The 20,693-nt window shown below is 38.8% G+C and overlaps 2 protein-coding genes and 1 long non-coding RNA gene across 3 annotated transcripts; all 3 read right to left on the bottom strand.

The window, feature by feature from the left end:
* Window positions 1-5,625: 5,625 nt before the first annotated feature.
* LOC116164117 lies at window positions 5,626-5,801 on the bottom strand. Its single transcript, XR_004143811.1, has 2 exons — window positions 5,751-5,801; window positions 5,626-5,698 (listed from the first exon to the last, which is right to left on the bottom strand). It is a non-coding gene; the product is annotated as an uncharacterized LOC116164117 (long non-coding RNA).
* A 7,683-nt stretch (window positions 5,802-13,484) lies between these two features.
* LOC116164593 lies at window positions 13,485-14,361 on the bottom strand. Its single transcript, XM_031478786.1, has 2 exons — window positions 14,012-14,361; window positions 13,485-13,955 (listed from the first exon to the last, which is right to left on the bottom strand). Exons 1-2 carry the CDS (start codon window positions 14,084-14,086, stop codon window positions 13,569-13,571), a joined length of 462 nt encoding a protein of 153 aa, XP_031334646.1. The 5' UTR covers window positions 14,087-14,361; the 3' UTR covers window positions 13,485-13,568.
* A 534-nt stretch (window positions 14,362-14,895) lies between these two features.
* LOC116164594 lies at window positions 14,896-15,580 on the bottom strand. Its single transcript, XM_031478788.1, has 2 exons — window positions 15,453-15,580; window positions 14,896-15,405 (listed from the first exon to the last, which is right to left on the bottom strand). Exons 1-2 carry the CDS (start codon window positions 15,498-15,500, stop codon window positions 15,028-15,030), a joined length of 426 nt encoding a protein of 141 aa, XP_031334648.1. The 5' UTR covers window positions 15,501-15,580; the 3' UTR covers window positions 14,896-15,027.
* Between the last annotated feature and the right edge of the window lie 5,113 nt (window positions 15,581-20,693).

Genomic DNA, 20,693 nt, shown 5'->3' with positions numbered 1-20,693 from the left:
AAGACAAGTGCGTTTTCGAATTCCTGATAGCAAGACCAATATTTCAAGTATAGTTTAAACGCCAACGACATCTTACGACACGTCATAACGTTACACACCCCCAACCAAACGTTTGAAACCACAGTTTTCAAACTAATACAAATCTGAATTTACTAAAGTAATGAAACGATATGAAATAATTTATGTGTCTTATTACCGAAAATTTAACTCATACATACGACAATATAACAAAAAACACACTCATCCATGCAACATTCGTATCACACACATACCCTTGTTTTTTCACTCATTTTCCTCTACGTAATAAGGTTTGAGGTCTTTTACATGATAAACCCCTAAGTTCTTGCCTTCTTCCGATATTAATTCATATGTAAGTTGACCAGTAATTTTTTTTACTTTACACTTCTGATATTTAGGTGCTAGTTTTTTGCTGTAATATTTTGACGCATCCGAAAGAGTATAGTTCTTTTTCCAAACAGTGTCCCCGACCTTAAATTTTAATGGTCGTTTTCTTAAATTATAAAATTTTGTATTTTTTTCGTAGGCTCGGTGCAAACGCTGATTTACGTCTTTGTAAATATCTGACAAATTATGTATATCATTCACCAAATTTTCTCTATCGCCAATTTTTAGATCGTCTTCTTTCATAATCTCAAGTTTGTTGTAATAATCCCCTGAAATAGGAACAATGCGCCCAAAATTAAGGAAAGAAGGACTATAACCTGTAACATCGTGCACGGAATTCCGAATAGCATGAGCCACCTTGAATATTTCTAAATCCCAATTACGATGGTTGTCCGTAACATATGATCTAATGGCGGTGCCAATAACCCGATTGACCCTCTCTACAAAATTTACTTGCGGATGGTAGTTAGCATTATACCACACTTGAGGAATGTTATAATTTTTTATTAAATGTTTAAATTGTGAACTGATAAATTGTGGTCCATTATCTACCATGCATATTTGAGGTACTCCAAAAATTAGGAAAACATCATTTTCTAAAAAATCTACAACTGCTTTGGCATGCGCTTGTCGAACTGGTTTAAGTAATACAAATTTTGTAAACCAATCTGCTACCACAATGATACTCGTGTTCCCCTTTAATGAACGAGGTAATGGCCCTATGATATCAACTGATAGGCATTGAAATGGATAGCAAACTTTTTTTTCCTGTCCCATTAAACCCGGCCTACTGAGCTGAGAAGATTTATTCGCAGCACATATCTCACAACGCCTAACATACCGCGAAACGTCCGCCCTCATCTTAGGCCAATAATATTGTTCGGATAATTTTTGGTACGTTTTTAGAGCTCCTAAGTGCGAAGAGGTTGGATGGTCGTGCATTTTATTTAATAATTGGTTTCGTTTGGATTTGGGAACTAATTGTTTCCACTCAGTTAAATTTGAAACTACATTATGCTGATTTGGAACATATTTAAAGATCAGTTCATTTTCACACCGCCAATCTGGAAATTTTTCTGGGAATTTTTTAATTTCGTTTAACATCTTTTGGTAAAATCCATCAAAATCGTTAGGTGTAATTTTAAGTGCACAAACTTCTACCGGCGACCTAGATAGGGCATCTGGGACAATATTTATTTTTCCCTTGCGATGTATAACCGTAAAAGAATATTGGGAAAGTCTCATACTCCACCTAGCTAATCTACCTGAAGGATTGCGCATTTGCATTAGCCAAATAAGGGAGTAGTGATCGGTGATAACATGGAAATGGGTACCTTCTATGTATCCCCTGAACTTTTCGATACCAAACAAAACCGCTAAACACTCTCTTTCTGTTACCGAGTAATTACGTTCTGTATTTGTTAGCGTTCGCGAAGCATAAGCAATAACACGATCGTCATCTTGTGTCAACACACAACCCACACCATAACCAGAGGCATCACATTGCAGACTAAACATTTTATTAAAATCAGGACTAGCAAGTATCGGAGCTGAACATAAAATAGTTTTTAAAGAGTTAAATGATTTATCAGCTTCAGTGGTCCAATTAATCTTTTGCCCTTTGAATTTCCCTTTTATGAGATCGGAAATGGGTGCAGAAATGGTAGAAAAGTCTTTAACAAACCGCCGGTACCATCCCGCCATACCTAAGAATCTTTTAATTTCCTTGGTAGTTGTAGGTTTTGGGAATTCGCGAATTGCTTGAACCTTACTAGGGTCAGTATGTAAACCATTTTTATCTACCAAGTACCCTAAATAATTAAGACTCGACCTGCAGAACTGACATTTCTCGATATTAATAGTGAGGTTGGCTTCTTGCAGTTTAAGAAAAACTTCCTTTAATAGAGTAATGTGTTCCCCGAAAGTGGATGAAATGATAATAATGTCATCTAAATAACAAAAAATTTTCTCCCCCAATAGAGGCCCAAACAAAGTGTCCATAAGACGCTGCTGTGTAGCAGGCGCGTTAGCGATGCCGAAAGGTAGCACTGTGTATTCGTACAGCCCTCGACGAGGAACCACAAAAGCTGTTTTCTCACATGAATCTGGGTGTAACGGTATTTGGTAAAACGCTTGTTTTAAATCAATAGAGGTTAGATACCGCGCGTCTCGCAAACCGTCCAAAATACTGTTTAGATAGGGCAAAGGGTAAGCATCCCTTTTTGTAACGCTGTTCAATTTGCGACCGTCGAAACATAAACGATATTGTTCAGGATTACTGCCTTTCTTGCGAACAAGTACCATAGGCGAGCTCCAAGGTGATTTGGATGGTCTCACAATACCTTCTTTTAACATTCGATCTAATTCAGCATCGGCATGTTTTTGCATGGCTGGTGAAAGAGGATAAAACCGCTGTTTGATCGGTTGCGCATCACCTACATCAATAAAATGTGACACTAAATTTGTCCTACTTAAGCATGGTCCCGAAATATTTTTAAAATTATCGATGACTGTGTCTAATTCCAACTTTTGTTGTTCATCCAAATCATCGATTCCGTGAAGAGCACGCAATGCCGAAACGTTTGTTACTTTAAAGCTATCGGTACTAAAATCAGTTTTGAATCCAAAAGCATAGCACGCGTCCATCCCCAAAATTAGTGGATTTAAAATACTTGAACATGCTATAGCATTAATAGATTTACAAACGCCATCAATAATAATAGGAAGTTCAACAGTTCCCAAAACTTTTTGATCTTTACCGTCAGCTGTCGAAAGGTAATATTCATGACCATTACTTTTCAGAATAAGATTGAATTTTTTAATTAAATACAAACCATTACTTCCAAGAATAGTCTGGTTTGCACCCGAGTCGAACAGAGCACGAATTCGTTCGCCGCAAATAGAAAGTGATATGTAAGGACGGCTGTCATGTTTGTTATGTACAAAATTGGAACAAACTTTTGGAAATGGTTTGTAAAATGTATTGACAGTATGCAGCCAATTTTTCCACGATTTAGTTTCAGCCATAAGATCATTACATGACAAGGAGTGGCTGCTAATATCCTTGTCCGTAATTAGTTTTTTGGATTACAACGAGGACAGCTACTATAATAAACATTTTTATGACCGCAGACGTAACAAAAAACTTTTCGTTCTTCCAAGCAAGTGTGAAATGTATGCCCTTTATTCCCGCAATTGTAACAAGAAGTCGTAGGTTTGGCTGTATTAGGTTTAGAATTAATAGTAATTTGCTTTTTTGAACTTTGAGCACCGAGGGTATTGACTTGTGTTTTTTTCAATGCAGGCTTATACATTAAATCGGGTTCCAATTTAAATGACGGTCCCGCTGAAGGATTACGATACCGTGAATTTTGTAATCTAGTCTCTTCAAGACGTTTACAACACTTATGAAGTTGTTCTAAGGAATTTATGTCAACTAGACTAAGTTGAGTTGCATAGTAGGGTTGTAAATTTCGCAAAATGTATTTTAACTGACAATTTTCAGAAGGTCTTTCTACTAATCGGTCAAACATGTTTAGCATTGACGCTATGTAAATACTTGGTTTTTCATCCTGCCCCTGCTTACGGCGCTTTATTTCTTCCCATAACTCATCGTCGAAATTTGTTGGTAGGAAATCATATCTTAATTTATTTACTAATTCTTCCCAAGTGGACACTCGGGTTCTGATAGCACGAAACCAAACTAAACCATCCCCCTTGAAAAGATCAACAGCACTATCAAACAACTGTTCGGTAGAAATGTGCCGAGCAATTCTCAATTCATTTACACGTTGCAAAAATGAGTTTACACCTAATTCATTTACGTCCCCTGTGAATGCCAATCCCCATTTATACACTGGCACAGATTTTGACCCGGTTACATATGACGCATTAGCATAATTTCGGTTGGGAGGGAGCTCTGTAAATTGAAGACGATCTAGCTCTCGTCTTAAATGATCCAATCTTTGCGAGATATTAACGTCATTATTATTATTAGCTAGCGCACCAACCTGGGTTATTGGTTCAATTTCTTCATTAGGGCGTTCTGCGCTAAAAGATACACGGGGAATGAATCGAGAAGAATGAGCAATAGGTTGATAATCGCGAGGCAAGCTATTTTGTTGTAATTCACCTTGATCGCTTTCATTATCAGCGTCCTGAATTTGAAGTGAATCATGTGCATTACCAATTCTATCAATACATTCCAGACAACGTGAAGTTATATTATCATACGCAACTTTAAGAGCTTCATCTGGTCTTAAACGATTAATTCTAGCAAGAATATGCGATAAACGTGTATGTATTCGAGTATAGAATTGTGGTGATGGGTTTGAAAGAAATTCTTGAACTAACATCTCTAACTCAGACACTTTCAATTCACAATCATTCAACTCAACACCCACATCATACTCAACAGGAGCATAAGAAATTAATACTGATGGATTTAAAGCTTCCATCGCTAACTTTGAACGTAACAGCTTCCGTTTTTGATCCACATTAAAATCAGTAGCATCAATATTTCTGAAGCGCAATTCTTCAGTCAATTCGTCAGATTTTAAAGCATTGACATTCATTGTAAAATTTGTTGATATGACAGGTAAATGTTGATATAAATTGACCTTAAGGTTAAAATGGCGACTGCGATTAGAAGTATGCAAACACAAGAGATAGCAACAATCACAGTTTCTATTATTTAACGTTGGGCGCCAAATTTTATCACGCCTAGCGCGATCAAAAAAAACAAAATGAATTTTTCTTTTTTTTGTTATTTAATACCAACCAAGTATCAAGTACCCTTTACAATTTATAGGTTTTTTTTTTTATGAAAGGAACACAAGAATTATAAGATTAAACGGAAAAAAAAATTAAATAAAGACGGGATAGCGCTATCGCAGAACAAAATATAAAATTAAAGTAATTTACATTGGATTATTAAAAAACAGGTAGGTACTTTTCAACTAAATTACGTATCATTTGTATCAATTTGGTATGGAAGATTTTAAATGAAATGAGTAAATGATGACCGAATGGTGAAATGTTAGCTAACCTTGCGTTTGATTTCTGTCTCTTGCCGTCGTCTGAAGATGCAATTAAATTTTTTTTTGACCAGTAGATAGTGACTTAATAGTTATCGACGAACACTCCTGAAGAAGTTGCTGAAGTTGGTAAGTTGTTTTTTTTTTATTTAGAGCAAACTACTACTGAATTTGTTTTTTTTTGGTAATACGGAAGCTGCAGAAACTAATGCTCCTTCTTTCTGTTCCAGGGGCCCAAATCCGGTATGTACAAAAAACTAAAATGTGGTGAAATGTTACAATTTTGAAATAATAAAATTAAAAACTTACGGTTCTATGACCTTTTCTTTTTAAAATTTATCCTCAATAGGAATATTCAATGCAAATTGATTGGAATGAAATTTTCTTAAACGCAACTAAATAAATTGCAAATTTTTATCCGCACCAAACGTAGGTACGAAGACAAGTGCGTTTTCCGAATTCCTGATAGCAAGACCAATATTTCAAGTATAGTTTAAACGCCAACGACATCTTACGACACGTCATAACGTTACACAATTCACCAGGGTGCTAATGCTGAGTATTTCTGATCAATTCATCTTGGGAATGGTTCTTCTTAAGAAACTCGGAGCTGTGTTAGACGTGAAAAAGGGCGTGTTAAAGGTCGGCGATGAAGAACTCCCTTTCCATGAAGACAAAGAAGATGTCATCCGCCTGTTAACCACTCATGACGTCATTATACCCGGACTTAGTGAAAAAATTATAATGACCACTTTAGATGGATACTGTCGCCAGGGAAGCCTACGGATAGTCGAAGCACTGAACCAAAAGGAATTTCTAGTGGCTAGGGCTCTGGTAAAAGTTCAAAATGACGTTCCGATTCGAATTATGAATTTGAAAGATAGTCCTGTTAAGCTAAGCAAACGAACTGCAGTTGGACAGTGTGTGCCAATCTCGGCTATTCGCTCTGTGAAATCGGAAAATCTATCTAAAGGAAAGTATCCAAGAGAGCTGATAGATATGGTCATTAAAAACACTCCAGATTTGGACAATAGACAACGACAAACGGTGAAAAATATGCTTGTGGAATTTCGAGATGTGTTCGCGGTAAACGACCAGGACAAGTGCAAGACAAGCATAGTCACCCATAAAATAAATACTGGCAATTCCCAACCGATTAGACAACAGCCAAGGCGACTCCCCTTGGCTAAACGAGACGAAGCTGAGGAGATTATTAGAGACATGAGAAAACAAGGTGTCATCGAGCCATCGAATAGTCCTTGGTCATCACCGATAGTGCTTGTAAAGAAGAAGGATGGCTCCACAAGATTTTGCGTTGGCTACCGTCTATTAAATTCGGTCACCAAGAAAGATAGCTATCCACTGCCAAGAATAGACGACACCTTGGACACTCTATACGGAGCTCAATGGTTTTCCACACTCGACCTAAAGAGTGATTATTGGCAAGTGGGGATGGAATCGACAGACCGAGAGAAGACCGCGTTTTCTATAGGCTCTGGACTTCGGCAATTCACAGTAATGCCTTTCGGATTGTGTAATGCCCCCGCGACGTTTGAGAGACTTATGGAGGCAGTTCTAAGGGGACTAACGTGGCAGACATGTCTGGTATATTTGGATGATGTAATTGTCGTAGGAAAAACTTTTGAAGAACACCTAAAGAACCTGAGAGAGGTGTTTGGACGATTACGAGAGGCCAATTTAAAACTAAGTCCCAAGAAATGCTTTATGTTCCAAAAAGAAGTTAAATATTTGGGGCACATCGTATCTCGTGATGGTGTTACAGCTGACCCAGAGAAGATTATAGTGATTCAAGAGTGGCCGATTCCTGAGAACAAGCACGAGATTCGAAGTTTCCTCGGTTTGTGCACCTATTATAGACGATTCGTGAAAGGATTTGCCAACATTGCTAAACCATTAATAAAGTTGACAGAAGAGGGCAATGAGTACGAATGGAGTGAAGACTGTCAAAGAGCTTTCGAACATCTCCGGCAAGCTCTTACTAGCGCACCTATCCTTGGTTACCCCAGAAATGAAGGAAAGTTTGTGCTAGATACCGATGCCAGTAACACCGCCATTGGAGCTGTTCTCTCTCAATTGCAAGACGGACAGGAAAGAGTCATTGCCTATTTCAGCAAAGTACTGTCGAAACCCGAGAGGAATTATTGTGTGACTAGGCGAGAGCTCCTGGGTGTGGTAAAGGCATGCGAACATTTCCATAAGTACCTTTACGGCCGCAAGTTCCTGATAAGGACAGATCATGCAGCGCTAAAGTGGCTCTTGCAGTTCCGAAACCCAGAAGGACAGGTGGCAAGATGGTTAGAACGTCTTCAGGAATATGACTACGACATTGAACACAGGGCTGGAAAAGTTCACAATAATGCAGACGCTTTGTCAAGAAGACCGTGCAAGGACAACTGCACACATTGTTCTAAAATAGAAGACAAGATTGGCCATCTGCGGCGAACAACTGTAGAGAGTGAGGAGTGGAAGCCAAGCGAAATCAAAACGGCCCAAGAAAACGACCCAAGTATAAAAACTGTTCTGAATTGGATGCGCCACGGACAAAGACCAGACTGGCAAGACATTAGTGCCACAAGTCCTGAAGTAAAGAGTTATTGGGGCCAATGGAATAGCCTGACTCTGAAAGACAACCTGTTGTATAGGACCCTTGAAAGTGAAGATGGCACCGAATCGACGCTGCAATTAGTAGTACCTAGAAGCAAAGTGTCAGAAGTATTGCGAAAATTGCATGACGGCGCTTCCGGAGGACACTTTGGTATCACGAAAACGTTGCAAAGGGTACGTGAGCGATTCTATTGGGTCAACCGTAAAGAAGATGTCCTGCGATGGTGTCAAAAATGTGAGTTATGTGCTACTGGAAACGGACCAGTTTCCAAGAAGAAGGCACCCATGAGGCAGTATAACGTTGGTAGTCCGATGGAACGAGTTGCTATCGATATCGCAGGACCGTTTCCCGAGACAGATGGCGGAAATAAATATATCCTAGTGGCTATGGATTATTTCACAAAGTGGACTGAAGCTTACGCTATTCCAAACAAAGAGGCAGCAACAGTTGCAGAAGTGTTGGTAAAGGAGTTCTTTACACGTTTTGGTGTTCCTATAGAAATCCATTCAGACCAAGGAAGGAACTTTGAATCGGCTTTGTTCCAAGATGTTTGTCGATTGGTAGGAGCCAATAAAACAAGAACAACACCTTTGCATCCTCAGTCAGATGGAATGGTTGAGAGAATGAATCGAACGATGGGTAAATATCTTTCAAAAGTCGTGGCAGAACATCAGAAAAATTGGGACCAGTACCTCCACCTGTTCCTTATGGCATATCGATCAGCCGTCAACGAGACCACGGGTCAGACTCCTGCCTGCCTTATGTTGGGTCGTGAACTACGCCTTCCATGTGACCTCGAGTTTGGGCGTAAACCCCATGAAGAATATGTCGCAGGTGAAAATTATGTTGACCAACTAAAGGCGAAGATGAACGACATTCACGACTTGGCTAGAAGTCATATTCAGATTGCCAGCGATCGCATGAAAAATCAATACAACCTCCGCTCGGCCAATGAAACTTTTGAAGCTGGAGATCTGGTATGGCTGCACAATCCACAGAGACGAAGAGGTCTTTCTCCCAAGCTACAAAGACAATGGGAAGGTCCGTATGAGGTGATCAAGAAAATAAATGACGTGATATATCGTATCAGAATGAACCACCGGAAACCGAAAGTTGTCCACATTAATCGACTCGCACGATATGCCGGATCCAACAACAACGAAGAAGTTAGAGGTATTCGAGAAGAGGAACGCAGCTTTGGGATCGAGCCAAACTTTAACGATTTTATGTCAAATTACGCCCAGCGGAAGAAAGCTCGATTTGGCGTTACTCAGGAAATTTGTCAAAATATTTTTGAGCTTCCGGTTAACGTTTCCATCGCCCATTGTGTCGCCGAAGACCTTCGCATGAGTAGAGGTATAGCTTCCGTATTCCGGAAAAGATTTGGAAGAATCGACGAGTTGTTAAAGCAAAGACCACGAGTGGGTAAAGTACTGCGCTTGGAAGATAGTCAACGCTCTTTGTTCTACTTGGTTTCAAAGAAAACGTCAGAAGGCAAACCCACCTATGAAAACCTCTGGTCTGCTTTAAAAAGCTTAAGGAAACTCATGGCATACTATGACATAAATAGCTTGACGATTCCGAAGATTGGATGTGGTTTAGATGGGTTGGACTGGAAAATAGTGCGAACCATGATCGAAGTGATTTTTAGAAACACTAGCGTTCGAATTACAGTATGCTACTTCAACCCACAGGGGACGACCCTCCGCAAAACTGTGGACTGTTACTTTTTCAAGTTGTTTGTCGAGCAGGCTCTGACTGCAGATTCCGACACGAGGCATTAAAAAGTAATACTAACGCAGTTTCTGAACGAGACGTCCAGAATTAAGAAGGGGGCAGTGTAACGGAAATGCTCCAGACATGACGTCGCCTTTGGCGCTCTGGAATTTTCTAGACGCGCGATGGTGGGGATGTTTGCAGCGTGTCTGGTAATTGCGCGAATGTTCTGGACTTACATTGCTTGCGTGTATAAATGGTTGCGGACCGAACATCGCGGCAGTCTACTACCGAACGAGTACGTAAACATCGAGCGCGGAAATATAAATTGCGAAGTGTGAGTGATATAAATAATCGATATAAATTGTACGGATTTTATAGTGTTTTAGTTCTGTTTAATAAATATTGACATAAATCGAACCCGGAATTTATAAATAACGTTACAATACTTTGTCATACATGTACCTACCTAGTACTGATTATGTGCAAACACAAATCCGTAATAGGCTGCTATGGAGCACAACCGCAGACATCAAAAAGAGGAAGAGAAACCCTACAGAAATATGGTGACCGCTAAACCAAAAACCTTTGTACAGGTAAACACGAAGTCAGTAGAAACGTAATGGCGTACCGAAGAAAAATAATTTGCCTATAGCCAATCTGACGGAATAATCTTCACTGGGCTAGAAATTACAACTCATTGCCAAGATAAAATTTAAGAAGGGATAGAATCAGATGGTACGAAAATACACAATATTTACCCAACGATTTTTTCGCATTTGATTGATTTCGTTAACTATTGCTCTGCGGAAAAAATGAACACAAATAAATTTGTTTAGAGTTGAACTTTAGTCCGAAATGTTCATTCTGAAATGTTAATGTTTTTTATGGAAAAATATCAAAAGGTAATCTCGAAAATTGACAACTTGTTCCAGTTAGGATTTGTATTCGATACGTGACCTTTATTACTGATGTGCATAGAAAAAGTTCACGCCTCAAAGAATTAATTGGTGTTATCCGATTTTCAAAATCTTTTTTGGTTGACCCAGAAACTATATAGCACGAATTGTCCGCTGTACGTACATTTTTGTCCCATTTTGCGTACGTACGTCCATGTGACGAACCTGTAACTACGTCTGATGTGCGTGATAACGTACAAAATACGTACACGTACACCGAATACATTTTTCGATAATTGCAAAAGAAGAACTTCGCTGTAATCATAATGTAAACGCAAAGGAATTTCCACCCTCGCACGGTTATTGCATATTAGGTGTTGTCACTCTGTTGTTTAATAGAAATAGTTGACTGAACTGCCCGGCTACTTTCTAAATAACACAAGTACGTACATTGAAAATACATACTACGTACATCCCTACATTTAGGGACGTACACTTCACGTGCACATAAGGTTTACTTACGTACACTTCACGTACACCGCATGATATTTTTGCACCACTTTGTACAAACTAGGTACGTACTTTGCCGTACGTACTATGTACGGGGGCAAGAATAATAAATTATACATACATAACAGTAAGTCTAATGTACGTACGGCAGAGTACGTACCCAGCATGTACAAAGTGCAATAATAACGTTCCATGTGCGAGAAATGTGCGTACATGAACCGTAAAGTCACGTGAAATGTACGTCCGCAAATACAGCGCTCTACGTACTACCATTGAATAAAAACACTATTATTCAATGGTACTACGCATTTGCAATGTTCGTACTTGTGTTATTTGGGAAACAAGCACCAAAATCAAAAACTGATTTCTCGTGAACTATTATCGGATATTATGCACGTATTTTTTTTAAATGTGCGTCTTTCTGAGAGCTTTTCATGCATTTCTTGTTATGTTTCGGAAATTATTCCATTATTTTGTTAATTAAGAAATTTTTTTCAATTTTTAAGAATTCAGTCCGTAGATTTGCAAAAATCATCGGGACAATTGTTGAAAAAGGTTGCCTTAGGGTTCCGCTATAAGTATATAAAAAGTGGGAGTGGGGGACAAGGCATCGTTTTGTTCAGCTTGCCTATATAATTATGCAATGATTCCAGGCTTTTCCGGTAAAAGATTGATTGTCGTTTATTAGCAATGGGCATTTTTACTCCGGTATTTACCTTACGAATTGGGAATAGCCGGCAGAATGCTCGAAACTGATATAACGAAATTTCCATCTCTGCCACAGATGAAAAATTCTTACCCCAGACCAGATTCGAACACCCGACCTCCGTCTATATAGCCCAACGCTCTACCACTGAGCATAGATTTGGTTACAATATCAACATGGTGCGATTTAAGTGCAAGAGCGCATCTTTTGCATATTGCAATATGTATGGGTGGTAGATTAATGCACATTAAATATTATAACATGTTATACAACAAGTAGTTACTAGGTTACAATATACGTAATGAAATTAATTGTATATAAACGCAAGACCACGAGGAATACACCAGTATATTTTGCTAATGCAATTTTGGTAAAAGTTACGGTCTACCACCTTACATTTTACCCCAAATCCACTAGATCTCATACCGGAATTGAACATGTCTAAGAAATTAAAATGCCTTTCTTTGAATTTTCAAAAACTTATCTTAGAATCGTGATTTTCAATGTTGAAAACCCTCGGACCAAATTTCGTCGAACTAGGAATTTTTAAAATGGGCATTAATACCTTTATTTTTCATTTGCTTATTATACGTATGTCAATTATATCTGTCATATGTGATATGTGTGTGACATATGAAGCAGTCTATTACGCCCAAGGGCATAATGAGAGGGCATAATGGATTGTCATCCCATTATGATCTCAAACAGCCTGTAAAATTGATTGACGGAGTTATATTATGTAATAAAAAAGATGCAACTTGATTCGTATGAAGCACTTTAATGTTGGGCAAACAATAATCATGACATTTGTATATTGGAAATGCATTCTTTGGAACGATGAAAAATAAAATGTTGTATGCACCTCAGGCATTACTCAATATTTAACCCTCGGGCGACTTACAATCCCTCGGGCCGGAGGCCCTCGGGCTCTGTCGCCCTCGGCATAAATATCGCGTTAATGCCCTTGATGCATAAATAACTATTAAAGGTATGACGGAAATCGTCAAAATATAAAATGTAAGCCACAACCACTCTCGTTCTTCTACAGGATTCGATAGCAAAAGACCAAGGAAGGAGAAATCGATCAGATCAATATTATTGAAATACAGAAAAATACTTTGCGTGATCTCTAGTGGGGTATGGAATACCCCATAGTATACGAAGATTCAATTGCCTTTTTCCAAACACTGTTACGAGAGTGTTAGAGTAATATAGAAAGAATTATCCAGTCCCTCAAAACTTGCGTAGTACTGGAGGGTCTGGGTGCTGGGTGGTATGGAATACCCCCAGTAGACGAAGATTCATTACCTTTTCTCAAACACTGGTACGAGTGTTCTTCCCTCAAGGGTAATAGAGGAAGAACTATCCAGTCCTCCTTTGCCGAGGGTACGGTAGGGGGATTACTGGGCCAGACCGAGATAAGAATGAATAGGTAAGGCAGGTTTGTCACTGGCTTGACACTTTTAAGTGGATGTTGTCCATTCCTTCACAAACATGCCCTTCCTGTTGTTATCAGTGATAAACAAAGCTGACCATAACCCTCTACGGGACTCGATCCTTGAATCACACAAAATCTATACATCCAGCATGGGTGACTCGTTTTTTATTTTATTTTTATTTTTTTATTATTTATTTTATAATTACATTGTTATTGTTATTACTATAATTGCTTATTTTATCTTTTCAATTTCTGTCACCAGGCAGTTATTCCACTTTTTCATGCGTTCCCCTTGATCGGCATCCTTTACTTCTTCACATTTTTCGTAGAATTTTTCGGCCAGCGCTTCATAGTCCGTCCCTTCTTTTTTGATGACAAATTTAAGCGTCTTTACAAGATCCTTAATTATCACTTCCTTATTTAACCCACCATCAGGAGAGTAATATTTCCTCTTTTCAAATATACACTTCATTAGCTTATTTCCGACTTCGTCCAAGCCATGCATTCTAAATTTATCATCGAAGTATTTAGAAAACATCTCCTTATCGACGTTGTGTTCTTTCATGCATTCGTGGGTAGCATTGTCTATCAGTTCGTCGGGGAACTCCACAGAAAGTACCTAGGAAATTGTTCAAGTTGACCAGCCGTTTGAAGAAAGTTGTGTATGGATCTTACCTGCACGATACACAAAAGGAGCACAAAACACAATGAGGTAGCTTTCATTTCGGGTGGTACAGTTACTAATAACATCAAAAAGTTTCGTTTTGTCTATTTATACACTTTTGTTGTGTAACAATCACGCTGTCATCCGTTGGGTTTTTGGAAATCTTTACAAATATTTTGTAATTCTATGTAATAATACTGCAGATAGTGGTTATCGCCGCTGACCTATTCAAAATAGAGCAAAGTGTTGGTACTTTTCAACCGTTTATCACAATGTTTACTCCCATGTGGTCATAATTCATTTACAGTACACAAACAACACTTGCATATCAAAACAAACCACCCAATGTATCACCGTCACCCATGTATCGACAACAAGTGGCAATACTACAACAAAATGTTCTTAAATTACCTTTATTTTTATAGTTTGGAGAAATGTGCAATTTTCAAATAGTGTTTCTTGGAAACGCCGGTAATATTTTCGTCTCCCGGTGAAATTTTACAGGTCTCTTTCAGGACTAAGTTATTAAAAGTCCTTACTGTTCATTAAAAAAAAGCACTGGTTTTGGTACCTAGCAGTAAATAGCGTCTCCCGCCAAAGACTAGTGGAGAAAAACTTCTGAAAAACCATTTTAGGTGAAAGTTTCCGATTAAATCCATTGCATTAAAGACACACCTTATACTTTCTCGTCTTCAAGTCTAAAGGGTGGATGAATGAATATCGTTTTCGTCCGTTAATTGATAAATAGGATAAGTATCCTATGGGTTATCCATAAATTCATCTGAGAAAAAGAGAAATTTTCGGTACGGATGCGATAGTCTTGTTTCATATGTAAAGAATATGGCTCCAACAACGTGTTTGAGTTGAAAAAAACGGTTTCGTAGTAATCAGAGGGTGACAAATTAAACTTTTTATTGATTCAACGTATTCTACACACTTGTCACTATCAAACAGATAAAATTATTACTTCATAAACAAAGCCTCTAGCAGTATTGTTACTAGGTAATGCATTATTCTACAGAAACGCTTACATCTTATCTATTTCGTCAAGAACGCAATTACTCCAGTGTCTAATCCGCTCGATGTGATCGTCGTCCGCATTCCCTTCATCACACTTTTTGTAAACTTCCTCGGCCATCTTCTCAGAATCGCCTTTCCCCAGGAGACGGATAGTATTGATAATGTCCTTCATAAGCATTATCTTGTTCATCTTACCATCGGCAGAAATAAGATCACCCTTTTTAATTCCACACTCTAGCAGCTTCTTTCCATCTTCGTCCACATGGACCATCCTGAATTTTTCATCGAACATTTTGGATAAAACAGATTTATCGAGCTTTAATTCGTCCATGCACTCGCGCATGTAGTCCTCTATTAGTTCATCGGGAAACTCCGAGGACGTTACCTAATCAGTGCAATGATTGAGCAGCTACACGAAAGTTGCCAACTCACCTGAACGACGCACCAAATGAACACAAAACACAGAGTATTGGCCTTCATGTTGCAAAACTCAATTGCTAATAAGTCATAGATCTATTTTCTACTTATTTATACTACTTCTGAACCACCAACACTAGCCAATGGTTCAAAGGGTCGCTGTTGTAAAAAACTGCATTTAGAACGATTGATTAATTATCGATTATTCACAACAAAAACGGTTGTTAAAGGTGGTCCTGAGAATCTTACAACTTAAATAACATCAGTTTTGTTAATCCTACATTGTAGATTTTTGGGCTGTTTTGTGAGGTCCGAAAAAATTCCAGTGTCATTCATCTTGGCAGACATTATTATAGCACTTTTACGATAAAACAAATTTACATGTTTGACCTCGCCAAAGGGTCACGGGGTCTGGTACTATTTCTATTATGGCAAGTCTTGCATAATGTTTACGGAGTAGATGATCGCTTAGGACGATTTCTTGGTATACTTAACCTTGAACCTCTCCTATCATTTTCAATGTTAAAAGCCTTAAAGGTGCCTTTACTTACGTCGTGCGATCCTTGCGCAATTAAAAGGACAGGATGCTTCACAATGTAGGGAAACAAATATTTAATTTAAGAAATAATTTATAGTTGCATGAAAACAATATTGCATGTATATTTCATGAGAAACGTGGTTGTTGAATAGAGTCTGAAAACAAATTTGATAGCCATTAGGCAGTTGTAATTTAATTTTAATTTAGATTGGCTAGTATCAGGGTAGACCTGCCACTTTTCAAAGCATTCCAGCGTCCTTCCAAAGGCCTTTTCAAGAGCTATCAGAGAAGCCCATTCGAAAGCGTGGTAAATAAGAATGAACGTCAAAGGAAGGAATAAGGTCACGGCTTTGCCTTTCTTTTCCAAAATAATTAAGAAGATTCCACATATCCTGAAGGGAAAACCACATACAGTGTATGTGTCCAAATTTACATTTTTTGCAATCCGAAGTCCGAACGTGTACACTTTTCAAATATTTTTAATGTTATACCCACGATAGGAGAGCCCACGATACTAATTGGGGATTTATACAGCGTCGTAGGGACTTTGTAGATTGGATGGTAGAAAGTTATATGGTATACATACATCCCTCCACCGGCGGGCGGCGCGCCTACACTTTTTTTTAATAATGTACAAAGAAAAATAGTCGCAGAAAAATACTCGAGCGCGTCAGATTTTGATAGTATGTCCTACTGGCTCTGATAGTGGAGGTATGTTAATCTCCCGGTTTGCATGGTGGGGTAGGCTGTACGGTAGAAAACTGGATTTATTCAAGCGCGTCATATATTTAGAGCGTCGCGTCGTACGTACAATTCATGACACGACCGCCTATGATCTCAGTCAACTGACATAATTCAACTGCTGAACGCCCCGAACTTTATTGACAATTTGTTCTACTCTGGCGTATGGAAATCGGCAGATTTTATTACTTCTGTTAATTTCGAATAATTTCCTTCGACGTAAAAAATAATTCCAACGCGCTCGAAAATGTCAAAGTAACTTCTTTCCCCATTCCCTCACGTAACTATCAAATTGTCAGATTATCGAAATTCACACTTTTCAACGCGTAGTCAACCCACTTTATTTTAATCTGACGTGCTCAAGTAATTCCCAAAATCCTACTACAAAGGCTATAAACGCTTTTTAATCTTTCCCCAAAAAGAGACTTCTAAATGATATTTAGGGCATCTCAGCGTCCCTTCAAATTCATTTTTTATGCCTCATACGTGGAGCGTTAATTATATTCCCTTTTGATAATGATGTTGAAAAATGTGGTAAAATTTCAATATTCCTGGAAACGGAAGACATGCGCACAATGCAGTTCCTCTCAACGGTTCCCTCAGGGATCGTTTTTTAATATTGAACGGATTGGGGGGGGGGGGGGGGGAGACAATGGAAAAAGCGTAAGCCTCTACGCCTTTAATGTAATTCAAAAAATGTTCTTACTTTGACCGTATAACACGCAACCTTCCTAACGGCTATAGACTATAAACTTTCTCATTTTCCCTTAAAATTTGAAAAAAAAATACGGGAACCACCTAAGGGACTCTGGACAGTTTATTAGGTCGTCTAGTTCTTTCTAAAACAATTAAGACGGTTCCAAACAAGTTGAGAAAGTTTCACATTTCCTGATAGTGAAGACATTGAGCCAAATTTACAGACCTCTCTTCGTAGGTTTGTGCGTAACTATCGTTTCTCTTATGATCTTGTAAAAGTTACAGATTTTCAAGAGGGCGACTAACAAATAACAAAAAAGGTCCTTTCAAACACTGTCACGTTTTTTTTTCAGTTTTTTGGAAGGGGAAGCTAGGTCGTAAAAATGGATAACCTCTCAATGGAAGACCATTAACTTAACATATAGAAGAAATATATGCCAGCACCTAAGGTACCGAATGCTTTACGAAACTAACGAAACTATTACAGAATTTAGTCCCTCTTCAGATTTACGTTTGCATATTACATTTTCTATGCCCTTTGGAGAACGACTTTTATTTATTTATCCAAAAAATCAGGACTACGCCCGTGTATCTTCAAATAAATTCTAAACGATTCCACATTCACTGGCAGGGAGGACAAAAAGATGCACTCAGTGGTTCTGAGGTTCTCCTCATTTGTAAAAGTTATAGTTTTTCTGAAGGGGAACCGCAATGATAAGGCGCAGAAGCGTTACTAGTTCTTAAATTTTACGCAAGAGTAGACACATGTGCAGGTGCACAACTCTCTCCATCGCCGTAGACTTACACTTCTCCAATTTTTTTTCTTAAAATTTGGAAAAAAATAACAGGCTTTCACATAACACACAAATTTCGGAGACTAATTTTAGCCTCTAATCTTACCCTCTAATTTTAGCGGAGAGGACACGAGGCGCGTTTGTCTTCATGCCTTTCCAAGGGCTTTGCGGTCACCCGCTAACCCGCTTTTCATTCCTGCCACAGCCGACACACCTTGTTTTCTCCCTTTAGCTATGCGTGTTCATAGTCTTTTCCCCAATTCACTGCAGCTAACATATTTCCCAGGTTTTTTTCAACGGTTATCAGTTTTGTAAGGGATCACGCACAACGTAGGTAAGTTAAGGGAGGGTAATGAATTAATTAGAAGAAAAGTTGAACAACGTTATTAAAACTGATGAAATTTGTTAATAAAGGCGAGTAATGATGTACAAAACCCCTTGCAAAGGTACGCTAACGATGTGATTACGAAATTATGTTATCTGCAAGCTTTAGATCTCTAATTCGCATTCTGTTCACTGGGGCGAGGTATCGCGCTTCCAGTGTTGCCATAATATAAACTAACTGAAGCGGCTGAACTGATACTGTTCGAGTTTAGGTTACAATCTAAAATTTACTGCAAATTGTTTTTGTAAGAATTCCCAGACATACACTTCATTGATCGAGATTCTGCCCTTTCCCTTATTTATTACAGTTCTTCTAGCTAGGGAAAATTTGGTAACGTTCGCTTTTTATTAGGTTATGAACAAAATATCAGATTACTTCATATGCACCCGCTCTTAATTTCTCAAATTTGTCGTAGCTTTATCATTTACTTAGGTATGGTCAAATGTGTCTAACCTTGCGGTTGTAACATACGCAGGCTGATGGAAAAGTCTCTGGACGTGAAAGAATAAATATACTCATGTGAATGGGTGAAAGGTTTTTTGTAATTTTATCCAAAGTTACTTATGAGTTTCTATATAATCTATCAAGCATGTAAATAAAATAAGTATACGTTTATTAATCACTCTTTCAAAGGTTCGGGGGGCATTTTTCAACGCAAAAGGCATCCTTGACAACTGAAGATATCCTTTGCCAATTCAACGGGACAGTTTTTGTTGACTGTGTCTATCGATCCTAATTTGAATAAATCCACGTGCTAAGTCGAGAGCATGAAAGTGCTGAAATATCCTTAATTTATCCATCATGTAGTAAATGTTAGGGATTGGGTACCCATCTTTAAACTTTTTGTTGTTTAGTGCTCTGTAATTAATTATTATTCCTCATTCTGGCATACCGCTACCTACAGAACCACTAATTAGATTCTAGAAACCAGATCCCGTGTTATGTGTTTAGATCTCGGAACGAGTTATCATTGAGAGGTAAAAAAAATGGATGAAAAGTATCTTTACAGGTTTTTATCTAAGATAAGATTGCACTATAAATGCTTGGAAAACGATTATGGTGATAAGAAAATCGCTTTTCTGGTCACGCAACACAAAGTTAAACTATAAAAGTAGGTATAGCGGTACCCGAGTGTGGGAAAATTCTGGGGACCGTGGGAAAATATTTCGGCAAATTTCGGCAGTTGGCCCGGGCCAAATTTTTGGCAGTTGGCCCGGGCCATATTTTTGGGCAGTTGGCCCGGGTCAAATTTCGGCAGTTGGTCCGGGTCAAATTTCGGCAATTGGCCCGGGGTCAAATTTCGGCAATTGGCCCGGGGGTCAAATTTCGGCAATTGGTCCGGGTCAAATTTCGGCAACTGGCCCAGGTTCAAATTTCGGCAATTGGCCCGGGGGTCAAATTTTGGCAATCGTTCCCGGGGGGGCTGCAAGATCAAATTTGGCAATTGGCCCAGGGGGTGCGAAGTCCAATTTTGGCAATTGGCCCGGGGTGCAAGGTCAAATTTTGGCAATTGGTCCGGGGTGTAAGGTCAAATTTTGGCAATTGGTGGTATTTCGGTAGTTGGTCCTGGGTTGTGACCCGGGGTATTTCGGGAGTTGGCCCCACTGGGGGGGTATTTTGTCAATTGGTCCGGGAAGATTTAATTTTACTCTTACTTACCTTAATTTGCTCCACAGTCATCAAGGCGATAATCCGTACAGGTTCACAAACACGTCATTGCACAAGACACATATCACTTCGCGTGTACACTCACCACGATCTGGAAGAAGACTGATAGGACTTGGTTGTGCGTTAAAATGACGCATGCGCACATTTCAAGGTCAGATCAAAGTAGGGCAAGTTGCCGATCAAAGTCCACACTGTTCAAAGTCCATTCTCCGTTGTTTCAAAGGTTGCTGACCGATCAAATTCGATTACATACCTGTTCCAAATCGTTCAAAGTCCAACTAACTGATTAAGGTCGTGTGTTAAAATGATGCATGCGCACGCTCGGGGCAAAGTCCATTCCCCGCTGTTCAAAACCTAAAGGTTGCTGACCGGTCAAATTCCATCGGAAAAGTAGGCCAAGCTATCGATCAAAGTTGCGGCGTAAATTTTACATT

Source organism: Photinus pyralis, unplaced genomic scaffold (assembly GCF_008802855.1).
Source record: "Photinus pyralis isolate 1611_PpyrPB1 unplaced genomic scaffold, Ppyr1.3 Ppyr1.4_LG2, whole genome shotgun sequence".
In the NCBI taxonomy this organism is placed as follows: Eukaryota; Metazoa; Arthropoda; class Insecta; order Coleoptera; family Lampyridae; genus Photinus; species Photinus pyralis.
Note: the sequence above shows the minus strand (reverse complement) of the source record. Positions and strands in the feature narration are given on the sequence as shown.

Coding starts and splice junctions, on each gene's coding strand:
- LOC116164593 (XM_031478786.1), bottom strand. CDS start 14,086: ATGTTATTAGTAACTGTACCACCCGAAATGAAAGCTACCTCATTGTGT. Junction 13,956..14,011: donor TCCTTTTGTGTATCGTGCAG/GTAAGATCCATA, acceptor ACAATTTCCTAG/GTACTTTCTGTGGAGTTCCC.
- LOC116164594 (XM_031478788.1), bottom strand. CDS start 15,500: ATGAAGGCCAATACTCTGTGTTTTGTGTTCATTTGGTGCGTCGTTCAG. Junction 15,406..15,452: donor TCATTTGGTGCGTCGTTCAG/GTGAGTTGGCAA, acceptor TGCACTGATTAG/GTAACGTCCTCGGAGTTTCC.